Source organism: Amblyraja radiata, chromosome 2 (assembly GCF_010909765.2).
Source record: "Amblyraja radiata isolate CabotCenter1 chromosome 2, sAmbRad1.1.pri, whole genome shotgun sequence".
Taxonomy (NCBI): domain Eukaryota; kingdom Metazoa; phylum Chordata; class Chondrichthyes; order Rajiformes; family Rajidae; genus Amblyraja; species Amblyraja radiata.
This window is the reverse complement of record NC_045957.1, coordinates 48,053,656-48,075,776: the sequence shown is the minus strand read 5'-3', so window position 1 is coordinate 48,075,776 and position 22,121 is coordinate 48,053,656. Positions and strand designations below refer to the sequence as shown.

At 40.8% G+C, this 22,121-nt stretch overlaps 1 protein-coding gene, 1 long non-coding RNA gene and 1 pseudogene across 4 annotated transcripts in view; 2 read left to right on the top strand and 1 right to left on the bottom strand.

The window, feature by feature from the left end:
- The window catches only part of snx13 (sorting nexin 13), a 178,736-nt gene extending 162,620 nt beyond the window's left edge, over positions 1-16,116 (top strand). For all 3 annotated transcript variants that reach the window (XM_033045890.1, XM_033045898.1, XM_033045881.1), the window contains 6 exons: positions 5,066-5,227; positions 6,125-6,190; positions 10,344-10,489; positions 12,004-12,072; positions 12,158-12,270; positions 13,538-16,116. In XM_033045890.1, the coding sequence (XP_032901781.1) occupies positions 5,066-5,227; positions 6,125-6,190; positions 10,344-10,489; positions 12,004-12,072; positions 12,158-12,270; positions 13,538-13,785 (804 nt within the window). In that variant the 3' untranslated portion in view covers positions 13,786-16,116. The remainder of the gene's footprint in view (positions 1-5,065; positions 5,228-6,124; positions 6,191-10,343; positions 10,490-12,003; positions 12,073-12,157; positions 12,271-13,537) is intronic.
- Positions 2,647-17,716, bottom strand: LOC116988897. The gene is made up of 3 exons (XR_004416084.1): positions 17,706-17,716; positions 9,700-9,705; positions 2,647-2,721 (listed from the first exon to the last, which is right to left on the bottom strand). It is a non-coding gene; the product is annotated as an uncharacterized LOC116988897 (long non-coding RNA).
- A 3,833-nt stretch (positions 17,717-21,549) lies between these two features.
- On the top strand, positions 21,550-21,692 carry LOC116970560 (annotated as a pseudogene).
- Positions 21,693-22,121: the final 429 nt, after the last annotated feature.

Sequence of the window (22,121 nt, the reverse complement as noted above, 5' to 3'; positions counted from 1 at the left end):
AAGCTTTTACATATCTTTAAATTCTTGTTCATAATGTTTGTCAAATGGGTTTCAGTGCCCTGGTCAACAGCTTCAGCTTTCTTGGCATCTATATCACCAGCAACCTAACCTGGTATTTTCACACTGATGCGATGATCAAGAAAACACATCAGTTTATTTCACGTGCTCAGGGCATGTGCTGGACAACTATCCCTGGTCTTCACTGACATTTTCAATCTGTCACTGGCCCAGGGTGTCGTCCCTACTTGCCTCAAGACCTCAACCAGTGCCAGTGCCCAAACAGTCAGCTTCAGGGAGTCTCAATTACTTTCGCCCAGTGGCACTCACCCCCGTCATTGCGAAGTGCTTTGAGCGGCTGATCTTGGCTCACCTCAAAGCCAGCCTCCCCCCCACACTGGACCCCCATCAGTTTGCCTACCGGACCAACAGATCTACAGAGGATGCCATATCGGCGGCCCTACACTCTGCCCTGACCCACCTGGACAACAACAACTCCTACATCAGGTTGTTGTTCATTGACTTCAGCTCCGCATTTAATACTGTCATCCCTGCCAGCTTGATCACCAAACTCAGCGGACTTGGCATCACCACCTCCCTCTGCAACTGGACACTGGATTTCCTCACCAACAGACCCCAGTCTGTTAGGGTCAACAACCTCACCTCCTCCACTATAACACTGAACACCAGCGTGCCACAGGGCTGTGTGCTCAGCCCTCTCCTCTACTCCCTCTTCACCCATGACTACGTCCCTAAGTATGGCTCCAACGCCATCATAAAATTTGCCGATGACACCACGGTGGTAGGACTGATCAGTGACAACAATGAATCAGCCTATAGGGGGGAGGTCCAGAACCTGGCAGCCTGGTGTGCCAACAATAACCTCGTCCTCAACTCCAAGAAGACGAAATAAATCATTGTTGACTTCAGGAAGACCAGAGGGGCAGACATACCCCCATCCACATAAACGGGATTGAGGTGGAGCGCGTCTCCAACTACAAATTCCTCGGGGTACACATCTCAGAGGATCTGTCCTGGTCCCTCAATACCACCAAATTGATCAAAAAGGCGCAGCAGCGCCTTTACTTTCTGAGGAGGCTTAAGAAAGCTCACCTGTCCCCCCAGATCCTGTCCAACTTCTACCGCTGTACCATCGAAAGCATCCTGACCACCTGCTTCACGGTATGGTACAGCAGCTGCACTGCAGCTGACAGGAAGGCACTGCAACGGGTGGTGAAAACCGCTCAGCACATCATCGGTGCCCCGCTCCCTGCCATGGATGCCCTCCACCGAAATCGGTGTCTGAGACGGGCCGGGAAAATCATCAAGGACCCCTCCCACCCTAACCATGGACTGTTTGCCCTCCTCCCATCAGGGAGGCGGTACAGGAGCCTCAGGTCTCGCACAAGCAGGCTGAGGAACAGCTTTTTCAATAACACCATTACACTGCTGAACTCTGAGTCCCGTCGCTAGCTATCTTTAGACTCCCATTTGTATACAGTTATTTGCCTATGTACCAGTTTAATTCATCCACAACCCACACATTGTTAACCAGTTAACCAGTATTTTGTATTTTTTATTTTTACTTCTACTATCTTGCACAATGGCCAGACGTTGTACCTATACTCGTATTTGTGCAATGACAATAAAGTTGAATTGAATTGAATTGAATTGTTTACTTTTCTGGGTTTCCAAAAAGATTCAGCATGCCCATGAGGATTCTCTTGCACCTCCACAGATGCGACATATAAAGTATTTCAACGGGAAGCATCTCAGCCTGGTATTGCATTTGTTCTCCTCATCACCATCTGAAGCTGCAGAGAGTAGTGAACACTGCCCAGTCCATCACAGGCTCATCACTTCCTTCCATCCAATTCATCTTCACAGTGCATCGCATCAGGAAGGGTGGAAGTGTCATCTAGAATGACTGCCACTGTGGCCATTCTCCTCTTCTACCTTGTGAGAGCAGATAGAGGGGCTTGAAAGCCCAGATTTAAGAGTTTCTATCCCGAACCAGTCACCCAGGAATACTGCCATGTCGTTATACTTTTAACTCTACCTCATTCAGTTATTATATTAGCTCTTTAGATTGTTATTTGAATGACTTCGGATCACACTGCAATCGTTGTACCATTCTGTTATGTTGCATTCGTTGTTGAATTTATTGTTGTACTTTGTTTATTTTTTATTCTGAGCATTATGCAAAATAAAATGTAATTGCACCTTGGTATACATGACAATAACCAAATCTCAATCATATTCCTGGAAATTAATTCAGAAAATGCTGAGACTGAGTCATGCCAGGTTTTGGGAATTTTCATGCATCCTTTTACAGGGTAAAATCATCCATGCCAGGAGAAATTACATCAACTGGATCTACAAGTGGTTACTTCCTCTTTGTCAGTAGTTCCAATTCACATGGGTCTAGTCAAAAACTGCATGAGATATAGAGGGTATTCTCCATCTCCCCCCCTCTCCATCTCCCCCCACACCCCCCTATAATTGTTATGGAGAGTTCTGGATTAGACAGCACCTGTGGAGGGAAATCAACAGAGAATGTTTTGACCGGACCTTTCTTCAGACAGAGGTCTTCTCCAGACTGGAGAAGAGTCTCAACCTGAAACGTGTCTATCTATTTACTTTCACAGATGCTGCCTGACCCACTGACTTCCTCCAGCAGTTTGTTTTCCGGCTCAAGATTTTAACACCTGCAGTCTTGTGTGTCTCTGAGGTTTAACAGGAAATGGGCTAAATATCGGCAAATACAAACAGCTGAGGAAGGCACATGATTAATTTAGTTTATTGTCACGTGTACCGAGGTACAGTGAAAAGCTTTTGATGAGTGCTAACCAATGAGCTTAAATACAAAACATGATTACAATCGAGCCATTTACAGTGTATAGATACATTATAAGGGAATAACGCTCAGTGCAAGGTGAAGCCAGCAAGGTCCGATCAAGGATTGTCCAAGGGTCACCAATGAGGTAGATAGTAGTTCAGCACTGCTCTCTGGTTGTGGTAGGATCATGCAGTTGCCTGATAACAGTTGGAATGAGGGGCCTGTTTCTGTGCTGCATAACATGACTCTGGGAATCAGACATTCCAACTGCATGGAGTAAGTGAATATCAAGTGTACACCTGTCAATCCCATGCAAGTTTGGTCCTTTATTACACAGCCTAAAATGTTCTAAAAGTAAACAGCAGAGAGCACAGGTAGGTGTGATCCTTGCTTGATCAGATGATCAGGGATTGCATCATGCCCATCCTTTCTGCAGCTACAATCCGAGAGGCAGAATACAACTTGGAAAAAAAACTGTTCAATAAGGGCAGAGAGTATAACAATAAAGGCCATCAATCTACAATATTGTTATGGTAGCACATCACTGACTATGTGGTTCAGTCCTCAAAGTTGAAGCTGATGGGTTACATCTGCAGCTGGAGTTTAAGAAAACCAGCATAAAGAATTAATTTATTTGACCTAGTTCTCACCATTTCTTCCATCTGTCAATGATAATAATGGTAGAAATACATACTATGTTAAGGACATGCAGTGGTACGTCATTTGTATGTCCCTGCTAAATAGAATACTTTAGAATAGAGTACTGCACCATCACAGAAACGACTCTTCAACCTATTTGGATTAGACTATAGTCAAGTGATAATAGATTCCATTCAAGAATACTACCTCAATAAATGTACGTTGAAGTAACAATGACGGGTCTTTCAAAACTAATTTTCCCACTAACCAAGCTGTTCCACAATGGCCACAACACTGATATTCTCTCAACTATATGGAAAATAACATAAATATATACAGTCCTCAAAGAAGAATACATTCTGACAAGTTAATTCCTACAGTGGTCATCAAAGCTCATCATAATGACCCTTCTATCATGGAGTCAGAAGTAAGTTCATTAGGAAATAATTAGGTGATATTCATATCTGTTTGCAACACCATGGGTAATTTAGCCATCAATGGCTGTGTATGACAAGACCCAGACAACATCCCACCATTAACAATTGCATGGACACCATTGGCAAGATGTTGTGCATTGCTTATCGATTGCCTAAATCACTTGTAGGTGGATGTGCATCGTAACCTAACTCTTCTTCTTCTTGCGTATGGAGTGCACAGCCTAAAGTTGTAGGACAACTTGTTCTATTTGATCTTATTTGATTGTGCACGCCAGGTTGATTGCATTCGTCGAAATAGGGCGGACCACGTGAAGGTTGCAATCTTCCATCCCGAAACCTAACAACACCCAAGTAGTTGAACATTACCCTGAACAAAGCAACGTATTCAATTAGCATTCCATTTACTGCTTTCTCTTCCACCATTGCAACTACACACTATAGAATATACTGCAGTAAATTGATTTTCTCAGAAACTCCACTCAAATCCTGTTCCTTAGCCATCTTAGGGCATAAAATAAGCAGTCATGTGGGAATGCCATTGCCAGTGAGTTGTTTATTATAATTCACAATATCCTGATTTGCAAATATATATCTGATATATATATTTAAGTAAGTACTTGGAAGATGAATAAGAATGAGCAATAATTGGCCATCCAAATAATACTACTTTAATGTAAATCAATTTTAAAAATATGCCCCCTGTACGTTCCAGTTCACTGTCTTTTATGGCAACTTGATTGTCATATTGCAAATCCAGGTTATAACAAGTGAGCAACTTGAAACATCTGTCTCTCTTTCCACGGCAACTGCTTGAATTGCTGAGTGTTTCGAGCATTCTTGATTTTGCTTTCAGATTTCTAGCATCTGCTGTAACATTGTTATAACATTGTTATAGTTAGACCAGATCATGCATAAAAGATAGGTTGTCCTTTCATGGATAATTTTTACTGACTATATTGAAAGTGTGTTGTAAGCTTGGGGATGGAATGATTTGCCAGAATTGATCACCTCAGTAATGGGGACTTGATTACAAGTTTAAATATTTCTCTGATAAATGCTTCACAGCTTGTAAAATACATAATTTGATTTGTTTGTATGAATTGTGCCAATTTTTACTGTAATAAATTCAGTGCATTTTGTTTGTGTTTTGCAGATGGACACACTTGTAAATCCTCTTCGTAACTCAATGAGAAATGTTTCAAATGTTGTGAAATCAATTCCAGACAGTCTAGCGGAAGGAATGACTAAAGTATCTGACAATGTGGGCAAAATGTCTGATAAGCTAGGACATGAAATTAAGACGACATTTTTAAAGGTATTATGATAAAAGTTTGCATTAATAACACGGCTTTAATATGGTCTGGGCTGAACGCCGATTTTCTGGCACCCTCGGTTCCAGAGCCTTTATGGATTATCTGTTTTTATGGACCAACAGAGGTCACGTGATAATGCAATGACGATAATGATAGACCCCTGACCCGCTAATGACACCCCTCCAGTGCCAGAAACTTAAATAAGACAAATATAAATATAAACTGAATGTGAATAAAATGACCTGCCACCATCTCCCTGGCCGTTCACAGCACCCGCCTTCTGACTGGCTAGGTGCACTAGAGAGCCCTTCACCCACCACATGTTCGGGTCGCACAGCTGTTGTTATGGGTCGTATTGTAGTCCCTTTGGGTCGCCACTCCCTTCTCCATTCCCTGCCCCCTTCTTTCCACACCACCCCACACTCCTCATACTCAGGGAATTGCAACTGAACTCCCGTAATTTTGTCCAGATTATAGGGGTGAGCGGACGGACCATCAGCTGCCGGAAAATCGATGTTCAACCTGTAAAACATTTAAAAGTAAAATGCAATACCATTTGACATCAAACTACATAAACAGCTATTTGGGCAGAACATAATCAGGGAGTGTGGTATTCAAGGAAAGAGGGGCTGAGGTATAGGGTATAAATTAAAGAGTTCGAGACCAAGGCACAGCTATCACTGGTGAAATGATTTGAATCAGGTATGTACTTGGACAGAATGGGAGTGCATATGTTGAAGCTTGGTAGAGATCAATGCTGTTTCTTTCTTAAAATTGGCATAATAGTGGAAACTATTGATTTGTGATATATTGACCTTCTTCCAAATGCCTTATTTTAAATATATATTGCTCTAATTTGAGTATCACAAATATGATTAACCTATCTAATTTTGCTGCAGGTTCCTCCATTGAAGCCAGAAGAAGTTAGTGAACATATTCGTGTTTCTGCCCAACTGGATGATAATGTGCGTTATTTTTGTTTAACATTATAGGAAATCTTAATGTTTGATTAACATATTTTAAGACATAGTTGCTATTGGTTTTTTTTTAATTTTCATAGGAATTACTTTGGCCTGTAGATTATTTTTAGTTTGCCTATCTCTACTTTAGAATGGTGATGAAGCACTGGTTTAAGTGTATGTAGGATCCGTTGCATTCACCATTTTCAAGTACAAAGATAATACTTAACATTCACACTCTAAGGATTAGCGGACAGGGGTGCAGCAAATAGAGCAATGTCTCACAGATCCATCAATCCCTGCTGCTGACTACCAAAATTACATATTCACCCTGTGAATGCACTTAGACAATAGACAACAGGCACCGCCATTGATCATGGCTGATCATCCACAATCAGTACCCTCTTCCTGCCTTCTCCCCATATCCCCTGACTCCGCTATCTTTAAGAGCCCTATCTAGCTCTCTTTTGAAAATATCCAGAGAACTGGCCTCTACTGCCCTCTAAGGCAGATAATTCCACAGACTCAACTCTGTGTGAAAAAATGTTTCCTCATCTCCGTTCTAAATGGCTTACCCCTAATTCTTAAACTGTGGCCCATCGTTCTGGACTCCCCTAACATCGGGAACATGTTTCCTGCCTCTAGCGTGTCCAAACCCTTAATAATCTTATATGTTTCAATAAGATCCCCTCTTATCCTTCTAAATTCCAGGGTACACAAGCTTAGCCGCTCCATTCTCTCAGCATAGGACAGTCCTGCCATCCGGGGAATTAAGCTTGTGAACCTACGCTGCATTCCCTCAATAGCGAGAATGTCCTTCCTCAAATTTGGAGACCAAAACTGCACACAATATTCCAGGTGTGGTCTCACTGGGGCCCTGCACAACTGCAGAAGGAACTCTTTGCTCCTATACTCGACTCCTCTTGTTTTGAAGGCCAACATTCCATTCACTTTCTTCACTGCCTGCTGTACCTGCGTGCTTACTTTCATTGACTGATGACCAAAGACCCCCAGATCCCGTTGTACTTCCTCTTTTCCTAATTTGACACCATTTCGATAATAATCTGCCTTCCTGTTTTTGCTACCAAAGTGGATGACCTCACATTTATCCACATTAAACTGCATCTGCCGCGCACCTGCCCACTCACCCAATCTGTCCAAGTCAATCTGCCCTGCATTCTCAGCATCCTCCTCACAGTTCACACTGCCACCCAGCTTTGTGTCATCTGCAAACCCTAACCCTAATGTTACTTGTAATCTCTTCATCTAAATCATTAATATATATTGTAAATAGCTGCAGTCCCAGCACCGAGCCTTGCGGTACCCCACTAGTCACTGCCTGCCATTCTGAAAGGGACCCATTAATCACTACTCTTTGCTTCCTGTCTGCCAACCAATTTTCTATCCATGTCAGCACTCTACCCCCAATACCATGTGCCCTAATTTTGTCTCATAAACTCCTATGTGGGACCTTATCGAATGCTTTCTGAAAATCCAGGTACACTACATCCACGGGCTTTCCCTTGTCCATATTCCTAGTTACATCCTCAAAAAATTCCAAAAGATTTGTCAAGCATGATTTCCCCTTCGTAAATCCATGCTGACTCGGACCGATCCTGTTACTGCTATCCAAATGTGACGCTATTTCATCTTTTATAATTGACTCCAGCATCTTCCCCACCACAGATGTCAGGCTAACTGGTCTATAATTCCCTGTTTTCTCTCCCCCGCCTTTCTTAAAAAGGTGAGATAACATTAGCTACCCTCCAATCCACAGGATCTGATCCTGAATCTATAGAACATTGGAAAATGATCACCAATGCATCCACGATTTCTAGAGCCACTTCCTTAAGTACCCTGGGATGCAGACCATCAGGCCCTTGGGACTTTTCAGCCTTCAGACCCATCAGTCTACCCAACACCATTTCCTGCCTAATGTGGATTTCCTTCAGTTCCTCCGTCATCCCAGATCCTCTGGCCACTAGTACATCAGGAAGATTGTCTGTGTCCTCCTTAGTGAAGACAGATCCAAAGTACCTGTTCAACATCTGACATTTCCTTGTTCCCCGTAATAAATTCATCCTTTTCAGTCTTCAAAGGTCAAACTTTGGTCTTAACTATTTCTTTCCTCTTCACATACCTAAAGAAGCTTTTGCTATCCTACTTTATATTCGTGGCTAGCTTACCTTCATACCTTATCTTTTCTCCCCATATTGCCGTTTTAGTTTTCTTCTGTTGCTCTTTAAACGCTACCCAATCTTCTGGCTTCCTGCTCATCTTTGCTATGTTGTACTTCTCTTTTATTTTAATGCTGTCCCTGATTTCCCTTGTCAGCCACGGTCGCCCCTTACTCCCCTTGGAAACATTTCTTCCTCTTTGGAATGAACTGATCCTGCACCTTCTGTATTATTCCCAGAAATACCTGCCATTATTGTTCCACTGTCATCACTGCAAGGGTATCTTTCCAGTCAACTTTGGCTAGCTCCTCCCTCATGGCTCCACAGTCCCCTTTGTTCAACTGTAATACTGACACCTCCGATTTACCCTTCTCCCTCTCAAATTGTAATGTTTGGGACACAGCAATGTCATGTAAATGAAAGTAGTCATGTTTAGTATTTTGTTGCATATCCTTTGCATGCAATGACTGCTTGAAGTCTGCGATTTATGGACATCACCAGTTGTTGGGTGTCTTCTCTGGTGATGCTCTGCCAGGCCTGTATTGCAGCCATCTTTAGCTTATGCTTGTGTTGGGGGCTGGTCCACTTCAGTTTTCTCTTTAGCATATAAAAGGCATGCTCATTTGGGTTCAGATCGGGTGATTGGCCACTCAAGAATTGAGCATTTTTTAGCTTTGAAAAACTCCTTTGTTGATTTTGGGATCATTGTCTTGCTGTAGAATGAACTGCCGGCCAATGAGTTTTGCTGCATTTGTTTGAACTTGAGCAGAAAGGATGTTTCTATACACTTCAGAATTAATTATGCTACTACCATCAGCAGTTGTATCATCAATGAAGATAAGTAAGCCAGTACCTTCAGCAGCCATACATGCCCAGGCCATAACACCCCCACCACTGTGTTTCACAGATGAGGTGGTGTGCTTTGGATCCTTCTCTCCTCCATACTTTGTTCTTGCCATCACTCTGATATAAGTTAATCTTTGTCTCATCTGTCCACAAAACCTTTTTCCAGACCTGTGGTTGCTCTTTTAAGTACTTTTTGGCAATCTGAAACCCAGCCATCCTATTTTTGCGGCTAACCAGTGGTTTGCATCTTGCAGTGTAGCCTCTGTATTTCTGTTCATGAAGTCTCCTGTGGACAGTGGTCATTGACAAATCCACACCGACTCCTGAAGAGTGTTTCTGATCTGTCGGACAGGTTTTTTGGGTTTTTTCTTTATTATAGAGAGAATTAGAAACATAGAAAATAGGTGCAGGAGGAGGCCATTCGGCCCTTCGGCCCTTCGAGCCAGCACCGCCATTCATTGTGATCATGGCTGATCGTCCCCAATCAATAACCCGTGCCTGCCTTCTCCCCATATCCCTTGATTCCACTAGCCCCTAGAGCTCTATCTTCTGTCATCAGCTGTGGAGGTCTTCCTTGGCCTGCCAGTGCCTTTGCGATTAGTAAGCTCACCAGTGCTCTCTTTCCTCTTAATGATGTTCCAAACAGTTGATTTGACTGTTTTATTCTTGTTTCTCAGTCTCATAATGGCTTCTTTGACTTTCATTGGCACAACTTTGGTCCTCATGTTTATAAACAGCAATAAAAGTTTCCAAAGGTGATGGAAAGACTAGGTGCTGAGAGCTCTCTTATACCTGCATTAAAGAGGCAATTAAACACACCTGAGCAATTACAAACACCTGTGAAGCCATGTGTCCCAAACATTATGGTGCCCAGAAATGAGGAATTATGTATAAACACTGCTGTAATTTCTACATTGTGAAACCAAAATGGATAAAAACTGGCCTTTATCAGACAATGTGCACACTAACTACATGTGGTTTTTTTTCTATTACAAATCTCAAATTGTGGAGTATAGAGGCAAATAAATAAATAAATAATGGGTCTTTGTCCCAAACATTATGGAGGGCACTGTTTGTAGGGATGTTTTATATGTAAATCATAATTCTATGCTTACCTTTCTTGAAACCCTTTACAGGTAGATGACAATATTCCACTTAGAGTTATGCTGCTGCTAATGGATGAAGTATTTGACTTGAAAGAAAGAAATCACTGGTTAAGAAGAAATATAAAAAACCTGCTACAGCAACTTATACGAGCAACCTATGGAGACACAATCAACAGGTTTGTTGACACCAAATTGTCGACTTTTAATATACACCAATATGCTGAATATTCTGTATTCTCAAATTTGCAAATGCTTTAAAGAGTGTTACAATATGTTATGATACTGCGGAAAGCGATGGCTCCATGTAGGGAGGGCCAGATTGCCATTGTGAATCCCCTCATGTAATCTCAGAGGTACCAAACTTTCCCGCTGCTGGCATTCGAACTGCTTGCGCGGGAGTGTGCTAAGGAATCTGTGCACTGAAAGTATGCTGGGTTTGACTATATTATGCAAACTCCCTTCATTTCTGAGAAATGGAACAGCTTTGTTGAGACTAGTGTGCTTCATATACTTTATATATTTTTAATTAATTGAAGCTCGCTTAATTTTTAAAGAACTTGAATTTTTTTAAATTTGATGACATATTTTTAATTCTGAGTCACATTTGCAATATTTACATTTTAATAAAGACATTTGACAATGATAAGCCTGGGGGGTGTGAAGTAACCAGTTGCCATATCAATTCAAGGGACTTTGCAAACCATTTGCCTAATTCACAGTGCAATCCCAATATTAAATTATTAAAATACATGGTCAGTTCTTTCTGGAATTCCGATATAATTGAATAATTAAAGACAGCTTTGATATCAATCCATGTTACACTTTGAACATGATTTTAAAGCCTGATTATGACAGGCATATTTATTATCTTATTAAGCTGGAAAAGGTGCAGAAAAGACCCTCAAGGCTATTACTGGAATAGGTGGACTTGAGTTGCAAAGGGACGTTGGATAGGCAGGGTTTTTTATTTCCCTCGCGATCTCAATGCTGTTACTGGGACTGATGGACATGTTGTAAAGAGGGATTAGATAGGCTAGGGCTTTTTTCCCTCGAGATCGCAAAGCTGTTACCGGGGACTGGGATTAAGAGAATCTAAAAAACAAGTTTATAGTCGGTGGTAGGTATATGTAAAGAGCTGCCAGAAGAAGCTATACAGGAGGGTGCAAATACAATGTTTAAAAAACATTTGGACAGGGACATGTTTTGGAAAGGTTTAGATCAATATGGGAAGGGCTTGGATAGGCATTTTGGTCAGCATGGCCAAGTTGGTCCAAATGGTCTGATTCTGTGCTCATCTATTAAAGGTGAATCTGAATCTGAATCTGAAAGGAAAACATGTTTTCAGTTATTACTAAATGGGCTGGCTTTAGATACAAATATCAAAGTATTTTGCTATTGTCAAATTAGACAATTACCAAATTCCTTGGAAAGACACAATAGCCAGAAGCATTTTTGCCCTGGAGCATCTGGCAGTTATTTCAGGTATTAATGAATTCCTACATGAGTACAGTTTCTCTTGAAAATGGCTTATTGCTCACTGAGGTTCTGTGGTCAGATTTGAACAGTTCTGTGGTCAGATTTCTTGCATAACTGAAATGTTATTGGGGTGCTGGGAGTTGATGTGTCTGAAATGTCTCTCTTGGAATAATTCTACGTTTTATTTTCAATTTGGATACTTCTCCATTTCCAGAAAAATAGTGGACCATGTTGATTGGATGACATCACCAGAGCAAGTTGCAGAAACTGTAAAACGATTCAGGTATTCAGCAATAAGTAATTATATATGTTTATTTTGTTTATTGTTTGATAACATCTCTGAAATAAATAATTTATTTTGCCAACAGAGATTCATTTTGGCCGAATGGTATCTTGGCAGAGGCTGCACCGCGCAGGGAAAAAGCCATAAGAATGAGGTCAAGAGTAGCAGCTAAGACAAAAATGCTAATGATTATGCCAGGTGAAATACTTTTTCCCCTAATGCTCCACACCTCTTGAATTTATTTTATTGCATGAGTTTATATGGAATGGAAATTCAGTTGGCTTTTGTTGCTCATTGGCAGCATTGCATCACATACAAATTAGGGTCCCACTTAGGCAATTTTTGGGCGACTGTCGCAAAATTTTCAACGTTTAATTTTTTTTGGGGACAATTTTGCCGTCGTAGGTTGACATAGGTGCTGTCGTAGGTTGTTGCTAGATGTCGTAGGTGAATTCCATTAAAACTGGTCGCTGGCAGTCGCCTAAAGAGTTACCTGTGGGACAGGCCCATAGGTGGATTATTCATAAAAATAACACGCTTTTTCCTCACTGAGGGGGATTTGAGCTCTTAGATTTAAAGGGATGATGTCCTAATTCATAGTGCCATCCTGTCAAACTCTATTTCTTGTGATAAACAAGTTTGAGAAGCTATCATGATTATTATGGAGAATGGGAAATGCATCCTAATTTTTATAATGTACATTATTGATTAATCTGGCGGTGAGAAAACAAAATCATGTTGTTGAGTCATAGAGTGATATCTCATTGAAACAGGCCCTTCGGCCCAATTTGCCCACACCGGCCAACATAGTCCCACCTGCCTGCGTATGGTCCATATCCATCCAAACCTGTCCTATTCATGTACCTGTCTATCTGTTTGTTAAATGTTGGGATAGTCCCTGCCTCAACTACCTCCTCTGGCAGCTTATTCCATACACCCACCACCCTTTGTTTTTAAGAAGTTGCTGCTCAGATCTTTTTACCTTAAACCTATGTCCTCTGGGCAAGATACTCTGTGTAGCTACCCGTTCTATTCTTCTCATGATTTTAGACGCCTCTATAAGATCACGCCTTATCCTCCTGCGCTCCAAGTAATTGAGTTCCAGCCTACAACCTCCCTATTGCTCAAACCTTCTAGTCCTGGCAACATCCTTGTTTTCCATGTGTAGGAAAGAACTACTGATGCTGGTTTAAATCGAAGGTAGACACAAAATGCTGGAGTAACTCAGCGGGACAGGCAGCATCTCTGGAGAAAAGGAATTGGTGATGTTTCAGGTCGAGACCCTTATTCAGACCTTGTTATCCATCACTAATGAACCTTTCCTGCTGCCCAGAGTGATACATTTGCATTTTTAGATTAATTCTAACTTCATAGGAAGCATGGAATCTTATGTACTAAATTGGATTCTAATATTCTATTCTGTTATGATATTTCCTTGATTCTTCCTTCATTATTTTTCCCCCAGATGAGCTAAAACACATCATTGGAGCTGAAACCACACGCAAGGGCATTTTACGAGTCTTTGAGATGTTTCAACATAACCAGCTAAACAGAAGATTGGTTTATGTATTTCTAGAAGGCTTCCTTGAAACCCTTTTTCCACAGTATAAGTTTTGTGAGCTCTTCATCAAATTGCATTCACGATCACAGCGGATGCAAAGATATAAGCAGAAGTCTCAGTCAACTCAAATTGCTTCCTTTCAGAAGAGGTGACGCTGCCAAGCATGAAAACTGCTCTGTGGACAGAATCTTAGGCACCTTCTCTAGTTCAGTCTCTGTTATGGCAATTTCCTGGGACTCCCAAAGCTAAGTTCCAGTTACAATGCCATCTTTGTGCCAGCCTCCAGAGCCATGACTCAGTGGCTTACTTCGGAAGACATCGTTGTCTGCCGTGTTTGATTTCTAATGCACTTTTTTGCTCATAATACCCTGTGTATCATAAGTGGTTTATATTTATTACATGTTCATAGCTCATCGAGAAAATCTGTATTCATTTGTAATAGAAGAGCTGTGGATGCATGGTCCAACTGCTGCATCTTGTAGCTGTCTTGTATCTAGTTGGCATCAAAACCAATTATACATCTTTTAAATTGTCTTGTGGACAGTTAGTGGGAGTAGCAGCAATATTGCCTAAAGATAGAGCAAAGCACAATTATGATGATTTTGCATTGGAATAAAACTGGCGTGTGTCCAGTTTGGAGATGATGAATTCTGCACAACTCGAAACACAACTGCATGATTGAGAGAAAGTGATGGTTAATGGAAATTGGTTTAAAAAAAATAACATTAAAAGAGTATAAGTGTGAAAGAACCTAAAGACCTGAGATAAACATTCCCACTGACAGGAATTGTACTTTGGGGTTTTGAGCTAAATGAAAACTTGCTCACTGGACTGAGAGAACCATAATTTTGGATTATCTTCCATCCCATTGCCTGCACTCCCCAAACAGCTGAATAGAGCAGTTTATGTTGTGTACATGTCTGTGCTTGATCCATTATTCCAGAAATTACTGAGCCGTGTATTTTCATACAACTGTAACGCCTCCAGACATGATTGTAGATTTTAATGTACAGAGATTTTAATGAACTTCAAAGTCGAAATGTTCAAGGTAACAAGTGAGTGCTCTGATTAGGATTGATCAGAATAATGTTGCCACTAACAAATGTAATTGAGATTAGCCTTAAATTTCCTGTTTAAAAAATAGTTTTCTCATTTTAATCTGACCAGAATTTTTCTGAATGCTGGTTTTCACTTGTGCCACAGAAATAAAGTGCCCATTTCTGCAATTGTCAGGAAGTTATGATCTGTAAGATGCATTATGCATACTACCAAAAGTTAATTCTGACAGATATCTGCATTAAAAACTAATTTAAATCAACCCACCCACATACTTTATACTGAGATTTTAATTTTGTGCAATATTTTCTTTAGCATATAAATCGTACAAATGAACATTTTTAATGTTTTCAATCGTATGTTTAGCAGTCTTCTTAACCCAACAACTTGCATTGTGTTGTTGATGCGTAACTTTATTTAAGGACTTGTTTTAAAAGTCTTGGTTGTCACTCCTTGTGAGACTCACTTGTCACGGATGAAATGTCCTCATCCGAGCACGCTTGTAAACTACAGGGGGAACCTAAGAGCACATGGTAAATAGCTGTTAATGAATTTTGTGCATTTCATTGTACAGTGTCAACAGTGTGCCTAATTGTACTGTCAACCTTTTCTTATTTCTGTATTGAAAGAACAAATGTCAATCAGAACGTCTTGGTGGTTTTTAATAGACTGAAGAGGAACTCTGAATTTTTGAGTTCTTTATGCTATTAAAATGTTCAGTAGGACAGATGAAAGGTATCACACTAAATAAAAGTATTAACTGAAATACGTTTTTTTGCTTGTGTTTTCATCTAATTCACTAATGCCTAAGGCTTCAGACTAATTGGTGCATAGTTATCATGTTTTATATTTATTTTTCTTTGTAACCTCCAGGGATGGCATTTAACAGATCATTGGAAAAGAGGATCATGCAAGCATCACTGGTTTTGAGAAATTTATATTTTTTGTATATTTGCAGTTGGGTAAATGGAGTTTATTTTTGTTTAAAGAATAAGGAAGACTCTAAGGTAATCTTTTGAAGGGTCTATAACGCATGATTTTATACATTCAACAAACAATTCTGTAATTTGACAGAAGTTTTAATGTGGAAATTTTGTTTGAGTTATCTACATTAGAGCTTTAGGCACTCTTATTTTTCCACTGTCCTGATTATTTGTTAGCAGATTGATAAATGTTATATTCACTACTGCAATAGCTTGAAATAGACTTTGTCTACATGATAGGATATCTAAATTATTGAAAAATGATTGCATATTTGCTTTTTGTTGTTCATTAAATACTCTCAAATCCAGTAATGACATTTTTGCAAGAATCTCTTTACAATGCTAACTGACACAAATATGGGAGCTGTATAATTATTAAAATCGCAATCTTCCTCCATATTGAATGTACTGTTGTTTCACAAATAAAGAATTTGAATAAGCAGAGCAAAAGCTATGTACTTTTTGTAGGTGGAAAATCTTCCCTTTTCCTGAGCACCTATAACTTTATATATCTCTATCAGGTCACTCCTCAGTTCTTTGCCCTAAGAAAAGCCATCCAGCCTGTCCAGTCTCATCCCATAACCAAACTCCTCCAATCCAAGCAACATTCTGATGAATCTGCACTCTCTCCAGCTCACAGCATCCGTCCTTCAGTGTAGCAACCAGGACTGCACGCAATAGTCAAAGTGTGATCTAACCAGTGTTTTGTGAAGTTAGACTCAAAATACTGGAGTAACTCAGCGGGTCAAACAGCATCTCTGGAGAAAAAGAATAGGTGATGTTTTGGGTCGGAACCTTTCTTCAGACTCTTGTGAAGTTGCAATGGTACCTCACAACTTTTATATTCAATGACCTGACCTATAAAAGCAAACATGGCAAATGCATCCTTCGCTTCCCTAGCTATTTGTGTTATCGACAGATAAACAAGGTAAGTATTTTAAAACCAATTAAAGCTTGAAGTAGGGAGAAATACGAACTAAAACCTGAGTGTACAAATTGTAATAATGCTTAAAAATCGGATATGTGTTTGTGAAAAGTTGAACTGAACACAGAATGCAATTAAGTTGATTATTTATAGATCTGTACATAATTGTCAACCTATTGTGTAAATCAGTTTTACCATGAGGAAAACCCTGAGGATGTTTACTGTCTTTAATAATCTTACTCTTGTAGATAAAGCATCTAAAGTTTTCTCATTTACATGTGAGATTTGATCATTAAAGTGTTGTTAAGGGATTAATTACAACTTGTACTCTTCCTATCTATAAACTATTACGATTTTGGTAAACGAGTTATTGATGTTTAATGAATAGTACATTTTTTGTCTCCAAATGAGTTTAACTGTGACAGCTTTAAATGATGGCATGCAATTGGCAGTGAAATTTCATTGCACGGGTCTGATTGTAACTGAGGCATTTAACCCTCAAACATTACTTGTACAGTTCCCACAGAAACTCTTTCGGACTGAGACATTGCTGCCCTGACTACATAAGAAACAGACATTTGTGTGAAACCAATCACTTGTATTAATCTGCCTTTTAATTAGATTAGAAGTCATATGGTGACATTTGCCACAAAATGTTTGCAGCAGTTTCTACCTTGATAAGACATTGAAGAGAGGCCAAAGAGCCTGTTCCTGTGCAGTGTTGTTCTAAGTTGGATGCTGGGAAAGGGGAAATAATAATTCCGGGCAAAAGTATTAAGAGCTAGCAGAATACAGGGATATCAAGAAAATACCTTAATTTGGTCTATTTGAAGTCAATGTAATTGTTCACTAGGGTGCTTTAAAAGAACCAAGGTTGTCCAAGATGATATTCCTGGTTTGAATATTTCTCTTTATGACAATTTTCAGGACCCAACATGCACAGATACTATTGCTTATTGCTTGGTCAGATCTCTTGTCTTCGACAGTTATTCGGTATGAAGTTTAAATGGTCTAATGCCAAGTATTTTTTCCCCTCTACTTCTGAGAATTCCTTTCAGAAATAGCTGAAATGTACATTGTGTGAAGCTACTGGCAATGGCAGGTTTACAATATCTGTTCCATCTATCAAATGAGGATACTTCTGAGGTCCATGTGATCATAGACTGCTTTCGCTGTTTTAACCTATGGTAGTATTTTTAGATCACCAAGCTCATAAATCATTCTACTACTTAAATTTGAAACTCTAGAGACTTAGTTTTGGTGGCAGATCTGGTCAAATGTGCTTTCATCTTTTTGAATTTTTAAACCCTCTACCACTTGGAAAGACAAGCAGCAATGACATTAGAATATTACCACTTCCATATTCATGCAATCCTCTCTTGAAAATACCTCACCATTTATTTAATTTCTGGAGCTACATATTCAACAAGTCTGGGAGTGCATTCATGGCAGCAACACAGTGGCTAAATAAGATAGCTTGTTACTCACTTCACGAGTAATTATGCTTCAGGATTATACTACTATAATAATACTACAGAAAGCACACCAACACCTCTACTTCCTTATAAGGCCTAGGAAGTTCAGCATGTCCCCTACATCCTCTCACCAAATTATGCAGATGCACCATAGAAAGAATTGTATTAGGATGCATCACAGTTTGGTTTGGGAACAACAACTCCATCCAAGACCGCAAGAAATTGCAGCTTATTGTGGGCGCAGCCCAGACCATCACAGAAACCAACCCCCCTTTTATTGACTCCATTTATACCTCATGCTGCCTCGGCAAGGCCAGCAGCATGAACAATCGCACCCTAGCCAATTTCCCCTCTCATCATCATCGTCTTTGAAAACATTAGCGACGCAGTGGTGCTGGTTTCCGATGGGTACGGTGACAGACGTACCATTTCCCATCAGGCAGAAGTTATAGAAATGTGAAAACGCACACCTCCAGGTTCAGAGACAGTCTCTTCCCAGCAGTTATCAGGCAACTGAATCATCCTACCACAACCAGAGATCAGTGATGAACTACCTACCTCAATGGTGACCTTCAAACTTTTCTTGATCGGATTTTGCCGGCCCTACCTTGCACTAAACGTTATTCCCTTATCATGAAACTATACACTGTAAATAGCTCGATTGTAATCATGTATTGTCTTTCTGTTGACTGGATAGCACGCAACACAAGCTTGTCACTGTACCTCGGTACACGTGGCAATAAACTAAACTGAATATAACTACTTCAGCATTGAATATTAGCTTTGCTTAAATTCCATGAATTAATAAAACTATAATTGCATGTACAAACTCTCAATGTAAAAAAAAAACAATCAATATTGGCTATAACAGAGTCATTTGGATGGTAATGATTTAAAAGTTGATCTTCAAAGTTACTTCTGTTTTTTGTCCTTTGCATGAAATTAAATGTTTTCCACAAGTTTTAACATATTATCTTTAGACAACTCAGAATAAGTATCAGATGTAAGGAATTTTGACTGGTACAGCAATTTGTTTCCAATTGTGAAAGTGATTGACAATTTGTCAAAGGCAATTGGTTATGGTTGTATATACTATAGCTAGTAAACTAAGAATTGGAAAAAAAACATCTGGTGATACTAGTCCCTAAAATGTTAAGATATAATTTTGTGGCCAAACTTGAAGGGATGGGGATAGCCACTAACATCTAAAATATTTCTCAAATAAATTTCCTGACTGTAACTTTCAGTGAGGCATGGTTTTTAGAGTGCGGACAAAAGCCAGGCTGGTCAGCAAATCACATTGCAGACTACTTAAACTTTGTACGGTAAGAAATAAAAATGGAATACAATTCACCTTTTAGTCATTGTACAGAAAGCAAAGTGTAGATTATGTAAAACCTGAAGTACCATTTAATAAAAATGATTGTGATTTGAATGTTTCTGAGGAATGTAGGTGGCATCTTTAAAGATAATTTGCTAAGATTAGGAAATGATTCAATAATTTAAACTTCCAGTAAAAAGTTTGTTATTCCTGATCAAAAAGGGCGGCACGGTGATGCAGCGGTAGAGTTGCTGCCTTACAGCCCTTGCAGCACCGGAGACCCGGGTTCGATCCTGACTATGGGTGCTGTTTGTATGGAGTTTGTACGTTCTCCCCATGACCTGTGTGGGTTTTCTCCGATATCTTCGGTTTCCTCCCACACTCCAAAGACGTGCAGGTATGTAGGTAAATTGGCTTAGTATAAATGTAAAAATGAGCCCTAGTGTGTGTAGGATAGTGTTAATGTGCAGGAACAGAATTTGGGCTGAAGGGCCTGTTTCCGCACTATCTCTAAATTTAAAAAAAATTCTAAATCTAAAAATCTAAATAGGTTTTATATTTAATTTATTTTTAAGTGTAGTTGAAATATATATAAAACCATTTATTCTACATTCATTATTCTTCAAAGATTGTAAAAGCATATACTCTCATAAAGGGTAGTGCAATATTTCCATTTCAGGATTTACATATCTATTTGCATATGTGTAAATGCCTAAAGCTGGTGTTATTTTAAAGCAGCAATAGAAACTGGTGATTTTACTTCGGAGTCACGTGAGTGATTCCGTGGAGAAGCCCCGCATGCGCGTCCTGCTGGATATGTCGGGGCGAAGTGCGGATGGGCCGCGGGAAACCGGTTATGGGCCGTGGGGAATTGACACTCCGGTCAGCACCACGGAAGAGCGGGTAACCGGCGGGCCGTCGGGTTTGCTACTGCAGTGACCGCTGTGGTTCCCATGGAGGGGGTGAATCCAGCAGGGGTGTCGCCACCAGAGTCGCTGCCAGTATGGTCAGCAGCTTCCAGACCGCTATGGCTTCCTTGGAGGTGATAAGTCCAGGAGCGGTGTCGCCACCAGAGTCGCTGACGGTGCGGTCAGCGGGTCCCAGACCGATGGTGTGCCTATGAAAGGAGGTGAATCCAACAGTGAGTCGGTCAGGCCTGAGGACTCGGGGAGTCGGGCCACGATGGTTCCCCTCCTACAATGGGTAGTCTTCGGATGTTTGGCCCACATGGAGCGTCTGATGGACAGGATGCTCCACAATGGTACGCTCCAAAGGAGGGAGCTATCAGCCCGGGTCTCCTTGGGAGTCCGTGGCGACAGCACCTGTTTCAGGGCTGTCCAGAGAAGATGCTCCAGCAAGAGGAGCTTTATATCCGCGGGTCTCCTCGGGGGCCCGTGGCAGCAGCACCTGTTGAAGGGCTGTCTGGAAAGAGCTCCTGATGGAGAGGATTCTCCAGCACGATATGCTCCAGCAAGAGGAGCTTTATATCCGCGGGTCTCCTCGGGGGCCCGTGGCAGCAGCACCTATAGAAGGGCTGCATGATGTCTCCCTCTTGGAGAAGGTGAGCACATGGAGTCAGTTTTAAATCGGAGGTATAGCTGATGAGCATACCATGAGGCAGGGGCCTGCGGCAGCACCTGTTCAGGGCTGTCTACGACTCTCCCTCTCTGTGGAGGGGAGTGCGAGTGGTCAGTGGATAACTGACTTCAAATTCCGTGGAACGTACTGGAGCACATGAGTATGGATTCAAGAGAGTCCTCGCAAACGAAGGTGGCAGGATACACGGAAGGGGCCAGAGTTCCCCTCATGCTATAAATGCCGGAAATGAACAGTGCTATCAGGGGTGACATTAAAGACCAGCCGCCGAAGCTTCTCTTCAGGTAAGACCTATTCAACAGGTAAAACCTGGATGAGGAAGCAAAAGCTGTCGGATCAATCGAGGTACCAACGACGAGCAAAGTTTCATCGTTGCGGCGACAACACTCCCCACGCCTCCATTGGCGTTACTGAAGATGGTGGCAGCATGAGAGTTGGGCAAAGGTCTTTAAACCGAGGCCCAAGTCGGTCTCGGGAAAAATATCGGACCATCTACAAGTTGGTAACATTTACACTTGTTTGTTTGTACAAATGATAATGATAACATGTGTTTAGTTTATGTGTTGTATGAAAGTAGAATTTGTTGATAAGGATGGAAGGGGCCCTAGTGGCCTTACAACACACAAATGGTTGTGGAATCTAACCATGTAAAAAACTGCACAATACTAGGGTTCCAAGCATGGAATTGGGGCCAGAATTGTGTTTCGTGGCCAGGATTGGTTTTCAAGACAGGCTCGGAATTCGGGCCAGAGTTGTGGCTAGAGCAGGTATGGAATTGGCGGGCGTGGCCTGTTCATTGTGAAAGATGCAGAAAGTTGTTTAACTCGCATGTGCAGTATAAATTTTTCCGAATAGGAAACTTCGCATCTGATTTCCTTAGGATGCTCCCATTTACAGAGATCACCGGAGACATTTGAAATTTATCTGGATAAAGGCAATGATGAAAACATTGCAAAATGGGTTAACTTCAGTTCCAGGTTATTTACCAGATTATTAAAACCTATGCTTGGACTGCTCAGCTCAAAAACATTTGTTATGTTTTGTCTGGAGGATATTCTAACGCTGTATGTTGCTAAAATCAACTGTTTCAGCCTCAAACTATGTTTAAGAAAATTAAGGTGATACCAACTAG